This window comes from Bubalus bubalis, chromosome 5 (assembly GCF_019923935.1).
Source record: "Bubalus bubalis isolate 160015118507 breed Murrah chromosome 5, NDDB_SH_1, whole genome shotgun sequence".
Lineage (NCBI taxonomy): Eukaryota > Metazoa > Chordata > Mammalia > Artiodactyla > Bovidae > Bubalus > Bubalus bubalis.
The window spans coordinates 98,443,405-98,465,136 of record NC_059161.1 but is presented as its reverse complement, the minus strand read 5'-3'; the positions used below and the strand labels follow the sequence as shown (position 1 = coordinate 98,465,136).

The 21,732-nt window shown below is 41.4% G+C and overlaps 1 protein-coding gene across 2 annotated transcripts in view; it reads right to left on the bottom strand.

Annotated features, from left to right (window-relative positions):
* ALG8 (ALG8 alpha-1,3-glucosyltransferase) overlaps positions 1–17,765 on the bottom strand; it is a 28,123-nt gene extending 10,358 nt beyond the window's left edge. The window contains exons 1-5 of one of the 2 annotated variants that reach the window (XM_006077392.4): positions 17,568–17,765; positions 12,945–13,023; positions 6,390–6,583; positions 3,400–3,509; positions 2,307–2,374 (exon numbers count right to left, since the gene is read on the bottom strand). In XM_006077392.4, the coding sequence (XP_006077454.3) occupies positions 2,307–2,374; positions 3,400–3,509; positions 6,390–6,583; positions 12,945–13,023; positions 17,568–17,662 (546 nt within the window). In that variant the 5' untranslated portion in view covers positions 17,663–17,765. Of the gene's footprint in view, positions 1–2,306; positions 2,375–3,399; positions 3,510–6,389; positions 6,584–12,944; positions 13,024–17,305; positions 17,513–17,567 lie in introns of those variants that run through there. The other variant, XM_025286264.3, reaches the window with a different exon arrangement.
* Between the last annotated feature and the right edge of the window lie 3,967 nt (positions 17,766–21,732).

Sequence of the window (21,732 nt, the reverse complement as noted above, 5' to 3'; positions counted from 1 at the left end):
AGAAATACTGAGCCATTATGTTATGTAACAGCAACTAACAGTGTTGTAGACCAATTATTACTTCAAAAACAAACAAACTCATAGGGAAACGATTAGACCTATAGTTAGCCAGAGGTGAGAAATGGGGGAGGGAGAATTGAATAAAGGCAGTCAAAAGGCACAAAATTCTAGTTACAAGATAAGTAACTTCTAGGAATGTGATGTACAATATGAGAAATATAACACTGGTGGTGTTTCAGTCTCTAAGTCATGTCCAACTCTTTGTGACGCCCTGGACTTTAGCCCGCCAGGCTCCTCTGTCCATAGGATTTACCAGGCAAGAATATTGGAGTGGGTTGTCATTTCCCTTTCTGGGGATCTTCTTCACCCAGGGATCAAACCCACATCTCCTGCTTGGCAGGTGGATTCTTTACCACTGAGCCAGCAGGGAAGACCAGTATAAGGAGAAAGAAGGAATTGATTCCAATTAGCTTTTACAGTTGGAGAAGGCAGTGGCACCCCACTTTAGTACTCCTGCCTGGAAAATCCCACGGACGGAGGAGCCTGGTAGGCTATAGTCCATGGGGTTGCTAAGAGTCAGACATGAGTAAGCGACTTCACTTTCACTTTTCACTTTCATGCATTGGAGAAGGAAATGGCAACCCAGTCCAGTATTCTTGCCTAGAGAATCCAAGGGATGGGGGAGCCTGGTGGGCTGCCGTCTATGGGCTCGCACAGAGTTGGGCACAACTGAAGCGACTTAGCAGCAGCAGCAGCTTTTACAGTGAGCCTAGTGGGTTCATAAATTCATTATTTCAACAAATATTTATTAAGTACTAAGTTTGATGTTGACGTATAAGATACATCGGCATAACAACACACTACAAATTCTCGCTAAGGGACCCAAAGACGTTAATTACTTCACTCTCTTATAGTTAAACAATAGCTGGAGCTGATTTCCCGAGAAGATCTAGGAATCAGAGTATGAATAATTATAGATAAACTATGCTAACAAAGAATCACTTAATTCGTACATTACGTATTAGGTAACATAGAGTACAACTGGGCTGAAGGCAGCAAGTAGTACCTGATCTAACAAACTACCTAGGAGAATTAAAGGCATTCTGATTCTGGGGGGAAAAAAAAACAACCCTCCAAACTGAGTTGACTATGACTAGAGAAGTCTGACTTCTACCTACCTCACGGGAATTTTGGAAGGACCAAATGAGATAATGGTCCTGGGGTTCAGCAAAGAAACTGCCAGAGGGACCGTGAAAGGCCAGGTTCCTCCTTTCACTGTCTCATCAGGTGTGGTCTAGAACAGATGAATCAGCAATGGTAAGGCAAAACCAAAGGGATGCTTCTAAATCTCTCCACCAGTTTTATTATTTAAGATTCAGAGAAAGTCCAGCTGGTTCTACAGCTAAACTTTAGTTCATTTGTTCAACAACCATTCACCCTTCACTCATTGAACACCAATTATGATCTATGGATAGTGTGGCTTATAATGGTTAAAAGAAAAAAAAACTTATCCAGACATTCATAGTTGATAAAGAACTTTAAAACAGATTATTGAATTTGATCTTTCCAAAGTCCCTGTGAGGTAAGTGGCCCCATTTAATAAACAGAATGTATCAAGGGTAAATTTTATTTTATGGATGAGAAAACTGAGGCTGGGAGGGTCGGAAGACTTGCCTTGGGTTGATGGTTCCCAAACCTGATGGTGTATCAATATTCCCTGGAGATTCCTAAAACCCAATCCCAGAGATGAGGAGACATCCAGAAATCTAAATTACCTGCTTTCCTCCTCTAAAGAAAGGAGGATAATTTTAACAACTTCACACAACAGTTGCAAGGTTTACTCAATAAGATATTATATATAATGGACCCAGTGCCAATGCTTTTAAATTACTTGTCTGAGTCACACAGCTTGTTTGGGTTATTCAGGATTTCAACCCAGGTCTTCTGGTTCCAAATCTCATACTTTCCATTACACTATGCTACATGCTTCTGATGGGGAAGGCCCCACCATCACAGTTACTATTCTGTATAAACTATGGAAGACTTCCTTTCTGGACAATCCAAACCAAATATAGAAACTCAAGTTTCTTTCAGGCCTGCCACACCCTAACAAGTTTTTAGAGTATAATTTTCTCATCTGTAAAATGGAAAAAAGTATTACTAAAAGAGAAGATGGAATTTGTAAGAAATACTCAATAAAAGTGTGAATAGCACTTGGCAATGGAAAACAGTTGGTCAAATAAATTTACCTATCACCTTTACAAGCTAAAAACCAAACTAATATAACTAGCCTATTCTGTGTTTACCTGAAAGAATCGTGCAATGGAGAGCAGCATTAATCCAGATAAAAAACCATTGTACTGGAAATGAATATCTGGACTTAGGTCAAGGAAGGAAAACAGAGGATACCAAATTCACAATGAACTGTGCCAGCAGACTGAGCATCAAAGTTACAGGTGCTTATTTTTCAGGTAAATTAAAGACAACAGTATTACTACCAGTTTGCACTTTGCATAAAAGTGTTTTGTATAAATTGTAAAATTCTGGACGAACTTTTAAATTAAAATTTATGTTTAAGAAGAAAACCAGGAAACTTTCCCATATGTTCTGTAAGTTAAAGAATGAGCTTAAGGAGTTGTTTTTTTTAAAAAAAAAAAACTCCTTTAAACAGCTAAAGGAGTTTTTTTTGTTTTGTCTTCTAGAATCAGGGATGAGAAAGGAAGGGACCTAACAGCTACCAAAGGCCATTTCATGCAGCATTTCATTGTCAGTAAGTATACAATGAACCTGTGAGGTACTCAGAGCCCAGAGCATCACTATACTTATGGCCTATCACCACTCAGATGACAAAACTGAGATCTGAGTCCAGTCACACTTAAACCAAGGTCTAGGTGCTCTCACCCACACCTGGCTATGTCTATGAAAACTAGAAATCTGGCTTCAGTCATTTGGATATTAGTTACATTCAGACCCTTTGGATTTAAGAACTTTGCCTATTAACATGGGGTAAGCCAAGAGGGGAGAAAAGCAGGAAGCCTTGTTTTCACATGCAATACTGTGATAGGCCCTCTTCTACAAAAGGTATTTAGAATAATATAAACTATTTCAGATATGTATCTTAGATTAATCTAAAGACAGTTATAAGTCCCATTATATTGCTTTCCTGGTGATTTACCTGATTCTCGAACATCATCACTAACTTTTCAGGGACAAAGTGCTCTACAACCAGAGGGTGGTAAAGTTGAGTAGAGACCACAGTTTGGGGAACTGACTAACCCATCCCACATCCACTTTCAAAAGCAGCTCACGTTTCAGAATCATCATTACAGAAAAAATTAATCTTATACTTTAGTACATATCAAATAAATAAGGGAACAGTGCATAAAACGTCAAGGATACGGTCTACAATTAACAACCCGAAGTTCCACAGCAGTAGTACTGACAGAATAAACTTCGGCTTCTCTGTAAGTTCTTTGCCTGCTTTTTTCCCATCAATGCATTTACAGCACCTAAATTGGGACATGAGGAAAGAATCAGAAACAACTTCTATCTTCATTAGAACATTACAGTACTTTTACAGAGTGCTCTGATACACTCTGTGGTGTTTTATTAGTCATTCCTGAGAAGCTGTCCATGCAATTCTTTTCTTTTTAATGTGGAACTATTTTATTTTGAAAATGAATGATCGAAAAGCAACATTCAGGCTGAAGAGCAGTTGGAAAACTAGGGTTTGAAAGTGAAAGTGAAGTCGCTCAGTCGTGTCCGACTCTTTGCGGCCCCATGGACTGTAGCCCCCCAGGCTCCTCCATCCATGGATTTCTCCAGGCAAGAGTACTGGAGAGGGTTGCCATTTCCTTCTCCAGGGGATCTTCCCGACCCAGGGATCGAACCTGGGTCTCTCGCATTGTAGGCAGATGCTTTACCATTTGAGCCACCAGGGAAGTCCAACTAAGGTTTATATCAATCCAAATATGAAGGGGAAAAAAAGGAAAGAAGAAATGGAGGAATGAGGAGAGAAAAGATAAAGGAAATAACGCTACTATTTATGGAGCACTTGGTATATCCTAGATGCTTTCACTAAGAGTATAACATTTACTTCCCAAGGACCATGGAAGGTTTTCTTTTTAAAAAGGAGGGAAGAGACTCCAGGAGACTTTCTTGTAGCCCTTCAATAGGTCTGCACCCAAATCACAGCTCAATGTTGCCAGTTATCAACAGGGAAGAAAAAGAAAGGTGACAGGATCCAGGTCTGGTGATATGGACAACTTTCCAGTTAAAGTGCCCTTGGGTGTCACCGTTCCCAAGTAATTCCAGGGGGTTACAAAAATTTTAATTGCTTCCCTGTCGGTTCATTAGAAACAAGGATTGGGTTGTCCATGCCATTCCTAAACCTAAAAAGGTGGTAGCAGAAAGAAAGTCCTCAGGGCCAGTTTCGTGTCTCTCTCAGCTACGCTGACTTGAAACAAAGTCTTCATTTAGTAAAACAAATTTAAAAAACCAAAAACCCAAAAGAATTTTGAAAACTGAGAGGACACACACTATTTCGGTCTGTAAGACTAAAAAATGCAGACCAGGATACACAGCATTCTAAATTATATGTCATCAAACCAGCCAAATGAAGAATAGGCTGGCGAGAGTTTGGGAGAGGGTGGTGGAGGGGATAGGGAAAAAAAAAAGAATAGAGACACAAACTTGCAGCTTTCAACTACCCAGATAATTTTTAAAAACTCCTATAAAAAAGTGTATGTCATTTAAAGGTAAAGAATACAGTAATTAAGTGACAATAGCAGATGACAACAGTACGATCCATTTCTATTTTGTAAAAATTATATTCAGACACAAAAAGAGGTTGAAACAATAGGCACCAAAGTGTTGATAAGGGAGCAGTAAGTGGAGGAATATGGGTTCCTGTTAACTTTAGCAAAAGTGTTAGTCACCCAGTCGTGTCCGACTCTGTGACTCCAAGGACTGTAGCCCACCAGGCTCCTCTGTCCATGGGATTCTCCAGGCAAGAAAACTGGAGTAGGTTGCCATGCCCTCCTCCAGGGGATCTTCCTGACCCAGGGATCAAATCAAGTATTCCCACCTTGCAGGCAGATTCTTTACCGTCTGAACCACTGTCTATGTGCTGTTTTCCAAAATTTTGACAACAAGGATGTATTTATTATTCTATGAAAAGATTTTTTTAAAATGTGTTTCATTTGAATACCAGCAAATCCTGAAAACAAAGAAAGCTAAAAGAGAAAGCAGACATAATAAAGATGCAGTTGGACAGGGGCTAGGGAAAGGTGTCCTGCTTTCCCTCCCTGCAGCCTGAGTTTCCTCATAAATAGAGTAACCTTAAAGGGAAATTGAGAAAATTAAGCAAGTTACTAATCTACACATAGTGCCTTGTTTGAAGTTTTTATCTTAGTTAGCTGTTCTCTCTTACACTGTAGATGGAAATGAACTCTCCTCCTTCTTGCTGCCTATATACCCTTTCCCTGGGAGCATGAATTTAAACATTTTGAGTTAAAAGGAGTACATGATATATCACCTTCTCCTCCAACTCTTGCCAGGTCATACACAGAATGAAGGTCAGGGAGCCAAACAAGAGTTATTCTGTAAGGGGCAAGAGGTTCACTCGAGAAAGCCACATAAACAGAAATTATCTATTTATGACAACAGGCACTAGTAACAGAGTTACTTCTCTGTCACAATCAGATGAGTAGGCTTAAGTATTAGGACAGAATAGAGACCAACAATGACTGGGAACTCACTATTTGGAAGTCACTGTGCAAAACATTCTACATATATGTATTCAACTACTTAAAAGTAATTTATAAGTAAAAGATGCAAAACATAAAAGTATACGATATAAACATAGCTTAAAATTAACGAAGTCTTTGTGAAGGAACGAATCCGGAGACTGCAACTAGAAGCACTCAGTGAGATGTCTTGAGTTTCCTAGAATGGACACTCCATTGGTGGTTAGCACTATGCGTGTGTGTGCGTGAGTGTGCTGTGTCGTGTGTATGTGAGTATCCTAAAGAATAGGGGAGGTCACAGCAGCATGTGGTGGCCTGCTACAAGATAGGAAAGAGAGGCATGTAGAGCCATTCTGGGCAAGAGAAATGGTCCTGGAACTCTACTTGGGCCTACTTTTCACAACATTCACAATCTTGTACTATCTACCTTGTAACCCACCTTAACCCCCATTTTTTTCCCCACAAGATTCAGCTAGACTGCTAGCTGTAACTACTCATTGTGCAGTTTAAAATGCAACAGTTACAAATGTCCCAGCATTTGCTATTATATGAACTTCGTTTGCCCACAGTGAAGAACAGGTTAATACTATTTGATACCATCTCCTCAACATCTTCCACACGGAATAGCATTCTCAGACTTACTCATGGACGGCATACACAAAGAGTGCGTCTGTAAAGATGACGGAAAATCTCTGGAAGAGTAAGGTCCTTGAGCTGCAGTAATTCAGATTACGGACGTTCAACATCTCTTGATCAAAATATTTTGCAACATGTGACAGGGCATACTCAAACCATGCGAAAAAGGGAGGGTAATCCAAGGTCCACTCTGAAGTTGCCTGTGGTAAAAACAGAAGACAGAATATATCCTAAGTAACTGAATAAACAAAGAAGATACAAAGACTGGAAATTTTCATTCTCTGGTCTTCAAAAAAACAAAACAAAACAAAAAAACACACATAAAATGAAATTACACTTAAAATATGCCATATTTAGAAAAATCTCTATGTTAGGACTGAACAGAACACTAAAAGTCATTTCCTGAGTTATTTAATATAGTCTTCAAGTTCCTTAGAGTCAACTGTACTTCAAAAGAAATTAATTTGAAACCTTGTAGTAATGAATTTGCTTATGACATGGTTCTACTCTTCTAAATATAAAAAGGGAGCTTTACTGTTTTGTTGCTAAGTCGTGTCCAGCTCTCCTGTGACCCCATGGAGTGCAGCCTGCCAGGTTCCTTTGTCCATGGGATTTCCCAGGCAAGAATACGGGAGCGGTTGACATTTCCATCTCCACAGTATTTTCCTGACTCAGGGATCAAACTCATGTCTCTCTCATCGGCAGGTGGATTCTTTACCACCGAGCCACCAGGAAAGCCCTCGAAATAGAGTTAAGGCATAACAAACGATTCTTTAGCTTGGGTTTAAGTTCTGTCCCAGAGACACAATTTCTCTACCTGTAAGATGAGATATTGTGAGGACTAAATGAGACAATACATATGAAATATATTTATAAATAACAAAATGCTAGACTGACCTACTTATCTTTTGCTCCACTAGTTTATAAGACCCTTCAGAGCAGAAACCACTCTGTCATTTCTGTATCTTGAACATTAAGTTCCTGATATATTAAGAACAGTCATTAGTTAAGTGAATAAACAGTCGTTAATGATTAAATAAAAAATAAATCATATGAAAAATGTATAAACTATACAAAAACATATAAACTATATATAAACTTTATGGTGCTATAGTTTGGTATTTTGTTTCAGTTTCTACATTCATACAACAAGAATGGTAGTACTCACCTCATAAGTTATCTCATTACATCTTACCTGTGTGTGTTTGTAGTGCTGAATCAGATACAAACTAAGTATCGATAAATATTATTTATTATAATTTACAAAAGTGATTACTATTTCCATTACTTGTCCCTAAAACTAAACCTAGATCTTATACCTAAAGAGCTGAGATAGCAATTATCTCTTTACTCTGCACCTGTTGCTCTTTTCAATTAAAAGCTCTTCTCCTTCTGGACGGAGAAGGCAATGGCACCCCATTCCAGTACTCTTGCCTGGAAAATCCCATGGATGGAGGAGCCTGGTGGGCTGCAGTCCATGGGGTCACTAAGAGTCAGACATGACTGAGTGACTTCACTTTCACGCATTGGAGAAGGAAATGGCAACCCACTCCAGTGTTCTTGCCTGGAGAATCCCAGGGACGGGGGAGCCTGGTGGGCTGCCGTCTATGGGGTCGCACTGAGTCGGACATGACTGAAGTGACTTAGCAGAAGCAGCAGCTCCTTCTGGAAGTACACTAAGGGTTCACTTGGTACTAACTTGGTGCCCACAGGGACTATTATTTAGGGTCTCTCCTGTGTTATAAAATGAGGCAAGAGACACTCAAATAACTTGTTAGCTCTTTGTTTCTGATAAGGAAGAATGAAAACTTTAGGTCCTAATAAGAAGCAGCCTGTTTACGCCCCGGGCAGGTATAAAATGCAAAAGCCTCAGCCCTGATCCAGCCCAGAGGCTCTCTGTATAGGGCACTCAATCTACTAAACCACCCACTATATTCTCCCTTATGAAATGTTCCTTCACTAATCTCAAATCTCCAATGTGGGATATAAACAAGATGAGCCACTGAAAAATGGAAAGTAATATTAGAAATTTTATTTTTTAATCTTATCCTTCTTAATTTTTATTTTTAAAGTATATTAATACAGTAGTACTTTTATAATTTATAAAGACATATTGAGTAGTAAATGCTTAAAAATGACTTCTTGCTAAGGTGCATATATATATATATATATATATTTTAACGTTTAGCAATTACTGGTCTATATAATTTCAAGAAGTTCAACAGGAATTTACACTATTAACATCCATGGTTTCCAGCCACAGTTTCTATGTCAGAGCTCACACTACCCTTAAAGAGCCATTTATCTTACTGGAAGTCTAAACAATTTTCCTACTTTATCGACATATATATTATTCTAAATAAAACAGGGAAAAGGAAGCGTTAAAAGGACTGAGAAAAGGAACAGGTGCTGCCCAAGAGAGTCATTTTCCCAAAACAGTGTCCCTGTCCTTCCCTTGCTATCTCTAACCCCACACCACCTCAGATCCTCTCATATGCTGCTGCTTCTCCCCACTGAGACTTCCCACGCCGAGCCCAGAAGGTCCTCCTGACCTCAGGAACTTCCAGCTGGAGCCATCCTCTGACCTAAACAGCTTCTGGGAAGCCAAGCAAGCTATTAGCTCACATTTCCTCCCAAGTGACCAATTCTGTCACTTACACGTGGTAGAGCTGGGGCTCATATTCTGTGTCTCCTGATTCCAAAGGCATTAGCTCAGGAAGCTACTAGAACAGCAAAGACCCTCACTCAGAGGAGGATGGTGACTACATGTTGACCAGAAGGGGGAGGTCTCAGGCCCCAGGAGGACAGCAGAGCCCAACAGGAAGAAGAAAGTCTCTCCGGCTCAGCCAACGCGAGGCTGCCACAACTCAAGCCGATGAAAAGCCATGGCTCTTTGTTGACTACAGCCCTCCCAACTTCCTTTTCCCCTCTTTCTAAGAGCTCTCCTGCCCTTGCTGTGCAGGGACCTTGCCACAGTTGAAGACCCTGAATTGCAATTTTCTGCTGATTTTTTTTTTTTCCTGTTGATTTCCTGTGTGTGTGTCTGTGTGTGTGCGTTAGTTGCTCGGTTGTGCCTGACTCTGCAACCCCATGGACTGTAGCCTGCCAGGTTCCTCTGTCCACGGGATTCTCCAGGGAAGAGTACTGCAGTGGGTTGCCATTCCCTTCTCCAGGGGATCTTCCCAACCCAGGGATCAAACCCAGGTCTCCTGTACTGCGGGCAGATTCTTACCATCTGAGCCACCAGGGAAGCCTCTGTTGATCTTAAGTAAGTCAATTTTTGCTGGAAAAATAACTGTCAGTCTACTTGTTTTAGGTCAACAAAGATTCAAAACAATTGTGTTCATTCCACAAATATTTACTTGGGTGTTTTTGTCTTTCCCAACCAAGGGAGCAATCCTTTTGAGGTCAGAGCAGAAAGGAAGGTTAGAAGCCATGGCTAAGGAAGGCTCTACAATGCAATCTACTGCTCAATATCTACTCTCCTCAGTATGACAAAGATCCTTCCAAACCCACAGCAGACACCTTACCATCCCTCTGTGAGCCTCACTGACAACTGAGTTTTGCCCCATTGATTTCTTTCATTGTTACTGCTGAGGAGAGCAGGAAGAACAAAGAAGTATACTATTACTAGAATCTCTTTTCATATAAACCTCTTGTATCTAAAATAAATGAATAACAGGTGACAGCTCTGGCCTAAATATACCTTCAGGAGTACTAAAACAATAGGTAGTAGTGAAAATTATAGGAGTAAAGGAGAGAACATCCAGAAAGAATGAAAGAATATTAAAAGAAAAAGGAGCCACAAAGAGAAGCCCAGAGGAAACCAGCTTTTGAAAGAATATTTAGATTCAGAAGAGTTAGCAAAGGAGACCAAGAAGGAATAGTCAGAGATAAAAGGAAAAAATGGTGAGGCAAGGGACTGACTTTTCATACATAGGTTGAAGGTTATTATATTAATAATGCTAATTATTAAGAACCTTTAGTAATGTTTAATGAGCACTTTTACTCTCAGTACATCACATACATTATATTCACTTTATCCCAATAATTATTTATTATCATCTAATATTAATAGTTGGTGATGCAGAGGCTTTAAGCAGTCAAGCAGCCTACCCACGGTTGCCCAGCACAGGTATTAAGCAGCAGAGCTGAAAGTCAAATCTAGACAGTCTGGAACCACAGCCCAACCTCTTGACTACTAGGCCACACATAAAGTTTCCTCACTGGTTTGCATTATTATTTACTTACAGTTCCTTAGCATTCCTATTAAATAACTTGCAGTGTTATTATGTGAAGAGGAATTTAGTCAATTAGATCAATTATTCTCAAGCTTTTTCAGTACAAAGGTCTATTATGACTTGACCTAAAAATCCAAAAGGCAACTACAAACTTACAGAAAAAGTTTAGCAGTTGCCTTAAAAAAAACCTCCCTGACATCAGAGTGCTGTTTTTGATCAAGTAATTTCTGAGCTAACGTCTGTTTTCCATGAAGTATCAGATGTAAGTTAGTAACTCATACCAGAAATAAAAACACAGACATGGTTTTTATAATAATCGGAGAGAATGGTTTGTATATTGCCAGATACCTACACATCACATTTCATTATTCCTGTCCTCATAAATCACAAAATGTTAGGGAGAGACAGGATCTTAGAGATAATTCATTCCAAATCCTAGTGTAATCGACGAAAAACCAAGGCTCAGAGAGATGAAATATATTTTCTAGGTGCTGCAGAGCCAGGCTTAGAATCTAATTTTCCTTCTTTCCCTATCCAATATTCTTTCAAAAAGGATGTGGCAAATATTATAATTCCCCATGTAAAATTTGGGAAACTCATTTTGGGTTTCTGCCCTAATAGTGCCAGAGGGCAGAACTGAATGAAACTGACTCTTCCTAAAACCAAGCTCCCTTGCAGAGTTTGTGATTAACCTCTCTATCCAAAACTTTATTCCCTTTCTTTTTTAAAAATTTTATTTATTTTTGGCTGTGCTGGGTCTTTGTTGCTACGTGAGGATTTCTCTAGTTGCAGCAAGTGCAGGCTACTCTCCAGTTGCGGAGTGCAGGCTTTTTATTGCAGTGGCTTCTCTTCCTGTGGACCATGGACTCTAGGGAGCGTGGACTCAGTAGTTGTGGAGCACAGGCTTAGCTGTTCTGTGGCATGTGGGATCTTCCCGGACCAGGGATTGAACCCCTGTCCCCTACATTGGCACGCAGACGCCCAACCACTGGACCACCAGGGAAGTCCCTTTATTCCCTTTCTTGTCCCACCACATTCTGCTCAGGAATTGAGGAGTATCAAAGAAAAGAGGGGGCTGAAACCAACAAAATCCTGTGGGGTCTACTCAGGTATAAGATTCTCCGCAGCCCCTACTTCTTGTTTGGCCTTCCAAAGAGCAAACTCAAGGAGTTAATGATTACAACAATAGTCACAGGACTTTTAGATCCTCCTGAAGGGATATAGATAACAACTGGACTCCTATCTTTGAGTTGTTCTGCAGAAACTAATACCCTCAATTGGTGGATGATGGTGACTACATGCTGACCACAGCACATAGACCCCAGGCTGGAACCAGAAGGTTGATGATTAAGATCCTCTAATCACTGCAGATGGTGACTGCAGCCATGAAATTAAAAGACGCTTACTCCTTGGAAGAAAAGTTATGACCAACCTAGATAGCACACTGAAAAGCAGAGACATTACTTTGCCAACAAAGGTCCGTCTAGTCAAGGCTATGGTTTTTCCAGTGGTCATGTATGGATGTGAGAGTTGGACTGTGAAGAAAGCTGAGCACCAAAGAATTGATGCTTTTGAAGTGTGGTGTTGGAAAAGACTCTTGAGAGTCCCTTGGACTGCAAGGAGATCCAACCAGTCCATTCTGAAGGAGATCAGCCCTGGGATTTCTTTGGAAGGAATGATGCTAAAGCTGAAACTCCAGTACTTTGGCCACCTCATGCGAAGAGTTGACTCATTGGAAAAGACTCTGATGCTGGGAGGGATTGGGGGCAGGAGAGAAGGGGACGACAGAGGATGAGATGGCTGGATGGCATCACTGACTCGATGGACATGAGTCTGAGTGAACTCCAGGAGTTGGTGATGGACAGGGAGGCCTGGCGTGCTGCAATTCATGGGGTTGCAAAGAGTCAGACACGACTGAGCGACTGAACTAACTAACTAACTAAACATCACTCTATGACTTCACCACCAACCAATCAGAAAAATATGCATGAGCTGATTATGTACCCTGTGACCCTTACCCCCTACTGCTGCCTTTAAAATCTCTTGCCTGAAAGCTATTGGAGAGTTCAGGTCTTTCAAGCACTAGCTGCCCATTTTGTTTGCTTGGTGCCCTGCAATAAACACTGTATTTTCCTTCACCATAACCCAGGTCAGTAGACTGATTGGTTTTGTGTGTGCCAGGCAAGGGGGCCCAAGTCTGGTCTGGTAACATGAGGAAAGGATACAATTTTTTTAACAATCCATTCAACCTAAGATCACAGGGAGAACTCTTTTAATATCAATAATACTTGTATGATAAGGGTGAAAATTATCAACTTACCTCATAATACCACTGTGATATTGGCAAACTGTGGGTGATAGCAAGCCAGTTTCGGTGTACTTCAAAATCTGTGGAATGGCTATGCAAAACAATCAGATGAATAAAATGACAGTTCAAAATATTTATCAGTTTCACATTTCTAAAATTATGCTTTTAAATGGATCAACACCCCTTACATAGTCACAGCTCACTATCCTATAAAGACAAAAATAGGTACTATATAAGCCTGAAACACTTCACTTATTTGGAGGCCAGACTTCCTTCTGGAAAAGCTGGGGAATCTAAGTGAAAAGGGTCTCTAAGTTAACCACAGGCTGACCTAAAAGCCCATACTTTTTCTCACGGGAGGCCCTCAGGCTATTGCTCAGAGACGACTTATTCTTGTTCATAAACAATGTTAGTAAGATTCATGATCTGGAAAAGGCCTCACAAAAGCTGGATCTTCAAGGATGAGTAGGTAAGTTCATGAGACAGAAAAGGTGGGGGGGAAAATGGCCCTGTCTTCCCCATATCTCCAAATACTGTTTACTAGTCTCCTTCTCACTAAATATAAATATATCTAAGTATGTGCCCTATAAGGGAGGAAAACTGTTTTCCCTTCAACCCCTCTAGGTTCTGTGGCTGACCTAAGAATTAAATTGACATAAGACAGAATGGTGCTGCTGCTGCTAAGTCACTTCAGTCGTGGAATAACAGGAGGAAAAAAAAAGACAAATTATTTCTATTTACTTATCTATTTTTGGCCACACCATGGGCAAATGGGATCTTAGTTCCCTGACCAGAGATTGAACTCACGCCTCCTGCAGTGGAAGCACTGAGTCTTAACCATTAGACCACCAGGGAAGTCCCCCAAAAAGACAATTTGAATTATTTACGTATGTACAGAAGTCCCAGAAGATATGAGATGAGACTCATAAGGCAGCCAGATGACTGAGGCTCATCTCACTATTCTGAGAGCTATGGAGAGGGGAAGGGGGCTGAGGCTTCAAAGACAGGCGAAGGTAACTCTTGGGAAAGTGAGAAGAGAAAATGTTTGGCACACAAAGGCTGCTCTGCCTCAAGGGTAAGTCTCTTAGGTGAAAAAGTGATCTCTGGTAAGAGCTACCTTCCAGATACAGGCCCCCTTTCTAATGTATTCCATTGAAAGTAACTTTGACAGCTTTCAGAGCTTCTCCTGTATCTGCAGTTCCTCAAATTAATAAGTCCCCCCAAATCCTTATGCCAAAGAGGCATATTTTGGGGTGCACTTCAGCCACCCTTTGTTCTTCTTTAGCAAAAGCTTATTTTTCTGTTTGCTCACTGTTGTACTTCCCCTCCACATCTTGCACAGCACCTGATATGTGTGTGGATGGGCTCCATACATTCTGGCTGAATTAACCACTCACCAGAGTCAATGAGTTCCACAGCAGAACATGATTTACACTTTCCAATGTTTCATACATTTCTACAATGACAATTCTGTGATGAGTTTCCTAGCCAAGCTCCTCCATGTCTCTTTCATGGCTTGCCATTCCAATATTCATCAAGCCCATGTTCCCTTATGTTCAGTTCTTGGTCTTCTTTCTATTCAGCTTACTCTGCGCTGGACAATCTTATTCACACTTACTACTTCCACTATGAACTGTGGAATGGTGACTCCCAAATCACATATACAACCTTGGTCTCTTTCCTGAGTTCTAGAGAGAGGCATTTCCAACTTCCTGCTGACAATGTCACCCGAATCTCCTACAGATTTCTCAAAATCACAATTCACAAATGATCTTACGATCTAACATTTCCATTTCTAGATATATACTTGTAGGGGAGCAAAATGTGTCTCTTTGGCAAGAGGATTAATTTAAGCTAATTATTTTTAAGAAACAGAAGACTCAGGAATCCTTTTTTAGCACCCTCTTAAGTGCCTAACGAATTTATATAAAGGGCTTTGTTCCTGGAATAGAGCTATCACCACTGATACTGGTCAAGAATATGGGCTAGGTGTGGTGGAAAAAATTCATCAGAGTCTAGAGATCAGAGTCCACTCTGTTCCACTGTCTCTTCATGGCCCAGCAAACATTTGTTTACCAAGCGTTTGCTTTTCCATCTCCATGTTGACTTCCTGTCTCCCCTTTGACATCCCAAACCACTACCCTTAACATCTGCTTGTCTTTAGTTGAAGACAGTATTTAAGGTGGAGGTTTCAGTCATTTTGGCAAGTTACTCTGTTATCCTGAGTCTCTCCCATGTACATGCTGTTACACTTTTATTTGATTTTCTCCTATTAATCTGTCTCCTGTTAATTTAATTCATAGACCAGCCAGAAAAACCTGGCCAGAAGGGTAAATGAAAATTTCTTCCTCCCCAAGATACTCAACAGAAATGCACACATATGTTCAACAAAAGACATTTACTAGGTATGTCTTCAGGCCTCATTAAATGTCAGAGACCTTTCCTGATACCCAATCTAAAGTGAGTCTCTGGGACTTCCAGAGTATTGGTGGTCCAATACTTAAGACTCCAAGCTTCCACTGCAGGAGACGTGGGTTTGATCCCTAAGTCAGGGAACTAAGATATTATGTGCTGCCTGGCATGGCCAAAATAATAAGGATAAATAAATAAATCTACTTTAAAAAGTACTTTATTGCCATCACTTTAATAAAATAAATAAGTCTTCCCTGTTAGTCTTCTTATAAGATCTCATTTTTTCCCTTCATAACACTTAACATAAGCATTGTTATGTAATTATACACTTGTGTTGATCTGTTTCTGGGACTGCTATCCTTACTAAACTACATAGGAGTTCCCTGGCGGTCCAGTGGTTAGGACTCAGAGCTTTCACTGCCATTGGGCCCAGGTTCAACCCCTGGTCAGGGAACTATAGTTCTGAAAGCTGTACGATGCAGCCAAAAAACCCAAACCAAACCTACACTCTGTAGCCTTAGGGATCATATCCATTTTTTCCCTCCTTTCTAGTACCCAGCCCCAGTATCTGGTTCATAATATAGCACTTAGTAAACATCTTGGTCCCCTTCATGGATCACTGCCTTGCCGTGGCACAGGGGCTTGCGTAACTTAATGAAGCTATGAGCCATGCCATGCAGGGCCACGCAAGACAGACAGGTCATAGTGGAGAGTTCTGACAAAACGTGATCCACTGGAGGGAATGGCAAACCACTCCAGTATACTTGCCATGAGAACCCCATGAGCTGTATAAAAAGGCACAGGGACAGGGAAGCCTGGCATGCTGCAGTCCATGGGGTCGCAGAGTCGGTGACTGAACAACGACAACAAAAACATTTTGGTGAATACTTTTGCATTTATCCTGCAGCTTCCCTCTCACATCCCAGGGGCTTCCTGTTTGAGAAGCAGACCATCAACTACAACTGTACACATTCTTAATCCTGGACCAAGAGCAGTATTCAAAATAACCACGCTGAAGACACATTTCTGGGCTGAAGTAACTAAAGCAAGGAATGTCGATTTATATACACAGTTAAAAAGAAAAATTCCCTTTCATTCGGATTTGAAAGGAACTTTCTTCATATTTAGAAAGATTTTTTTCCAATTTGCTTTTAAAAGGAAAAGATGTTTTTTTATTTCAGTTCTGCAAAGCTCAACTGCCAAACCCCTTCTTTTCCCAAGCTCCTGTAATTCATTTTGCTAAACCTACATAAATACTTCAGTGCTTATATATACATCAGTACGTGTTTACATTCTATACACACAGCTCTTTCATACCCAACAAGAGGTCACCAAGATCTTGAACTAAAGGATACCAGTAAACCAAATCCTAAACTGGGAACTGGGGTAGGGAGATCCATAGAGAGAAAAGGAAAGAGGGAAAAAGTCAAAGGAGAAAAATTAGGATGAACAGAATGTGGACGCCAACATTAATAAATATTGAGTACCCACTGTATACACCTGGTGGTTGTTCCCATGCTTTCAGTCTTGGTTTTGCATCCATGTGTCACACACTGGTCTAAACCTGAGTGATCTGGCCCTGTCTACCTCATTCCTTACTGCTCTTCAGTCACAATGATCACTTTCTGTTCCTAGAATACTGAGTTCTTTCTTAGCACAAGGCCTTTTCACTTACTCTTTCCTATTCCTGGAACTACTTTTCACATTGCTTATTCTTCTGCACCCTACAGCTTTCAACTCAAACATCATCTCCTAAAAGAGTCGCTCTCTACTTCTTTCAGACCTCATCACAATCTGAAACTTTTCTGTTCGTCTATCCGCCCCCACCAACTCCTTCGAGGACAAAGACTGTAAATGTCTTCCCCAACTGCCTCTCCAGGACTTACAACAGTGCATATTAGCACAGGAGGCAGCTGATAAATACTGTATTTGAATGAATGCTGGAGGTAGATGCTGCTTACCTGCATATTAAGGAAGAGGACCCTGAAGCCCAGAAACACTAAAATCAGTGCCAGACATGACTCCAGCCATCCTGAGCTATGATCTGGTCACTAGATTCTTGTGCATAGGTAAAATAACTATAGCGCTGAGTGGGAAGCATAGCAAAGTGTAGCAGCGACCTCATCACTTCAAGTTCCTTTTCCTCCTCTCATCCACGCTTACTCTCGCCCGTCCTAACCGACGGGCCTCCCCGCCCAGCCCCGGGTCGTGTGGGTCCCTTACTAGGTAGGGATGAGAAGGCATTTGAGGAGCGTCACCCCGAGCGCCAAAGCCGAAAACCAATTGCTACCGCCGGTCGCGATCCCGAGAGCCGCCATTGCTACGGCACCGCCAGCTTTCAATCAACTAGACCCGCCTGCACGGCCCCGCGCATGCGGGAACGACCCTCGGAGGCGGCGCCCGCGAGCTGCGCGCACGCGCCGAGCCGCTCAGCCGCTGAGGTAGAGGGAGGCCGGAGCTGGGGCGTTTAAACCTCCCGCTCTCACCGCCCCACCTCGTGCCCCGCCCCGACAGCCTCCCAGAGTCTGCGCGGTTTCCAGAGCGACAAGTTAAGTGTCACGGGCTTTTTTTTTCTGTTTTGGTTCACAAAGTTGTTGGGTGTCTGCTCTGGTTGTTGATTTTGCCTGTCGTTGGGAAACCTAACTAAGAGAAAACTGGATTTTTTCGTAGAGCCGTTCATGTACTAATGGAAAGAATTGTAATCCCAGAGTAATAGTCGATAAAAGTGCCTCAGGATATTTATTAGAGGCACCTAATGTGAACACCTAGAGTATTATTAGCTCCAGGTAGAAAATGGGCAGAGATTCCGACGGGAAAGCTTGGGGAGGCACCTGCCTGAGGGGAAGCCCTCTGTGAAGCCTGACTAAAGTCTAGTGCTTCTTCTTCGTGTACTCTTGGGGCCTTGCTAAAGTTCAGATTCTCAGTAGGTCTTACAAAGTCCTACAGTGGATACTGCTGATACCCGGGCCAAGAGAGCCGAGGCACAAAGAATGGAGCTAGTCTTGTCTCCCTCGTGTACTGTCTGATGGTGGACAAATGCCTTAAAAAAATTTTTTTTTCAGAGTACAGTTGATTTACAATGTGTTAGTTTCTGCTTAGAGCAAAGTGAATAAGTTATACCTATATCCACTCTTTTTAAGATCCCCTTCCTTTTTAGGTCACCAATGAGTACTGAGTAGAGCTCCCTGTGCTATACGGTAGGTCCTTATTATCTATTTTATACACAGTAATGCTCAACATTCAGAAAATGAAGATCATGGCATCTGGTCCCATCACTTCATGGCAAATAGATGGGGAAACAGTGGAAACAGTGTCAGACTTTATTTTTGGGGGCTCTAAAATCACTGCAGATAGACGCTTATTCCTTGGAAGAAAGGTTATGACCAACCTAGATAGCATATTCCTGTGGTCATGTATGGATGTGAGAGTTGGACTGTGAAGAAAGTTGAGCGCCAAAGAATTGATGCTTTTGAACTGTGGTGTTGGAGAAGACTCTTGAGAGTCCCTTGGACTGCAAAGAGATCCAACCAGTCCATTCTAAAGAAGATCAGCCCTGGGTGTTCTTCGGAAGGACTGATGCTAAAGCTGAAACTCCAGCACTTTGGCCACCTGATGCGAAGAGTTGACTCATTGGAAAAGACTCTGATGCTGGGAGGGATTGGGGGCAGGAGGAGAAGGGGACGACAGAGGATGAGATGGCTGGATGGCATCACTGACTGGATGGACCTGAGTCTGAGTGAACTCCGGGAGATGGTGATGGACAGGGAGGCCTAGCGTGCTGTGATTCATAAGGTTGCAAAGAGTCGGACATGACTGAGTGACTGAACTGAACTGAACTGAACTGAGTGTGTATATGCGGAGAAGGCAATGGCACCCCACTCCAGTACTCTTGCCTGGAAAATCCCATGGATGGAGGAGCCTGGTAGGCTGCAGTCCATGGGGTCACTGAAGGTCGGACACGACTGAGTGACTTCACTTTCACTTTTCACTTTCATGCATCGGAGAAGGAAATGGCAACCCACTCCAGTGTTCTTGCCTGGAGAATCCCAGGGACGGGGGAGCCTGGTGGGCTGCCATCTATGAGGTTGCACAGAGTTAGACACGACTGAAGTGACTTAGCAGCAGCAGCAGTGTGTATATGTCAGTCCCAATCTCCCAATTTATCCCACCTCCCGAATGACTAACTTTCTAAACCTAGTTTTCCTTTTTAGTAACTAAGAGATAAAAGTGGTGTCTTCTTCCTAGAGTGGTGGTGAGGATTAAATGAGAACACATAAATTGCTTGATATGATGCCAGGACAGAATAAATGTTCAATAAACAATGTTTCAGAGAAGTACCTTGCTGAAAGATGAACAGCAGGTAGGTGACAGTGTCACTGTCCTCATATGAGTGTATGCCCTCTTGCAACTTCAAATGCCACCCACATGAATTGTTTTTCAGTCACTAAGTTGCATCCTACTCTTTGCAACCCCATACTGCAGTACACCAGACTTCCCTGTCCCCACATGAATATGACACTCAAATTTATATCTCAGGCCCAGCCCTTTTCTCTCACCTCCAGACTGTTATATCCAACTGCCATCTCTTTATTGTTGTTCAGTCACTCAGTCGTGTCCGACTCTTTGCGACCCCATGAATCACAGCACGCCAGGCCTCCCTGTCCATCACCAACTCCGGGACTTCACTCAGACTCACGTCCATCGAGTCAGTGATGCCATCCAGCCATCTCATCCTCTGTCGTCCCCTTCTCCTCCTGCCCCCAATCCCTCCCAGCATCAGAGTCTTTTCCAATGTGTCAACTCTTCACATGAGGTGGCCAAAGTACTGGAGTTTCAGCTTTAGCATCATTCCTTCCAAAGAACACCCAGGGCTGATCTCCTTTAGAATTTCTTTTAAATTCTTCTAAAAGAGGCAGTTGGTATGGATTTTGCCCCTTTTTTCATTCTTCCTGGCTTAGACTTGGTCATGATTCATGGAATGGGACTCTGAGGAAAAGGCACATCATGCTGGCCCTGACATCACTGAGCTGCTAAACAAATGCTGTCTACCTCCAGAATTATTCTTACCTTTTTATTGTCTAAGGAAATTTATTAAGCGAGGAAACACATACACACATCATCATCATCCTTATGTATGTGGGCCACTGTTGTTAGATTGTCTGCTCCTTCCAGTTAAAATGTTTCTAACTGCTATTGCCAAATCCTGTCCATTTGACTTCTTGATGACATCCACTCCTCTCCACCTTCTGTTCTCTTGTCTAGCCTGACTTGCTTTCAACTTCTAATACATGTCATGTTCCCTCCTGTCACTGCACTTTTACACATTCTTTCCCTGTATTTGGAATGTTCTTTCTTCTCCTGGTTGAAAAACAAAATTAAAAAAAAAAATTCAGCTGAATAAGTCTTAAAGATCATATTGGTTTTATTCAATGATTTATGAATCAAGCAGCATCTGTCTAGCAGATAGAAAGGAATTCTGAAGAGCTATATGGAAAAGATGACTTTTATAGGCAGAGGGGAGCAATAACAAAGAGTTATGCTAGGCAAAAAAGCAGATTGGTTATTGCAAGGTTTCTTTTCCTATAGGGGATGCCAGGGGGTTGTCAGGAAGATTTCTCACCTAATGATACAGTGATTCCTGATTTTCTGGTTTTCGATTCCATTTCTGGGAGGACAAAACTGTAATTATATTGCCTGGGGGATTTTTGCATAAACTAATGGCTGTGGCTGGTGATTTTTATTTTGACCAGCCAAAAATTAATTCTGTTATTTCACCAACACTTTGTGGGTTATTACGTTCAGTAGTTTACCTGACACACCTGTAAAGCCTTCTTCAGCACTGTGGATTTAATTTTCACTCTCCATATCAGAATCAGTCACTGAGATTTTTGTCTTTTGGCTGGTCTAATATTCCCATCGTCTGAATCAGAACTATATTCTGAGGCACTAGGTATTTATGTTGCTTGGACAATCAGAGAAAGCATCTGCGTGAAAGTCACTGAAAAATTTTTCTTCACTCACATTTTGTGATATGTCATTTTGGAAAATTTTAAGGTAATAAACTTGCATCTATAATATACACAAGATTGGAACAAAAACCTAATGGAGCAAAATATGAATGATAATGAATCATAAGTTGCATAATGAACTACTGATCAATTTTAAGCTCTAACAACTTTGCACGGTGATGTTAATTGTATCACTCTCTAAAAACATGTTAATTTCTGTCTCTGGTCAGTAATGTGTTTAGTTAAGTCTTATTTTGGTGATGTGGAGCTTAGCATAAGTGATTCCATTTTGGGCCTATTGTCTTGTTTTTAATTTCTCTTTAAGTTAGATATCTCTCCATTCTTTAGCTCTTAGATCAAGCATCACTTTCCCAGGAAAA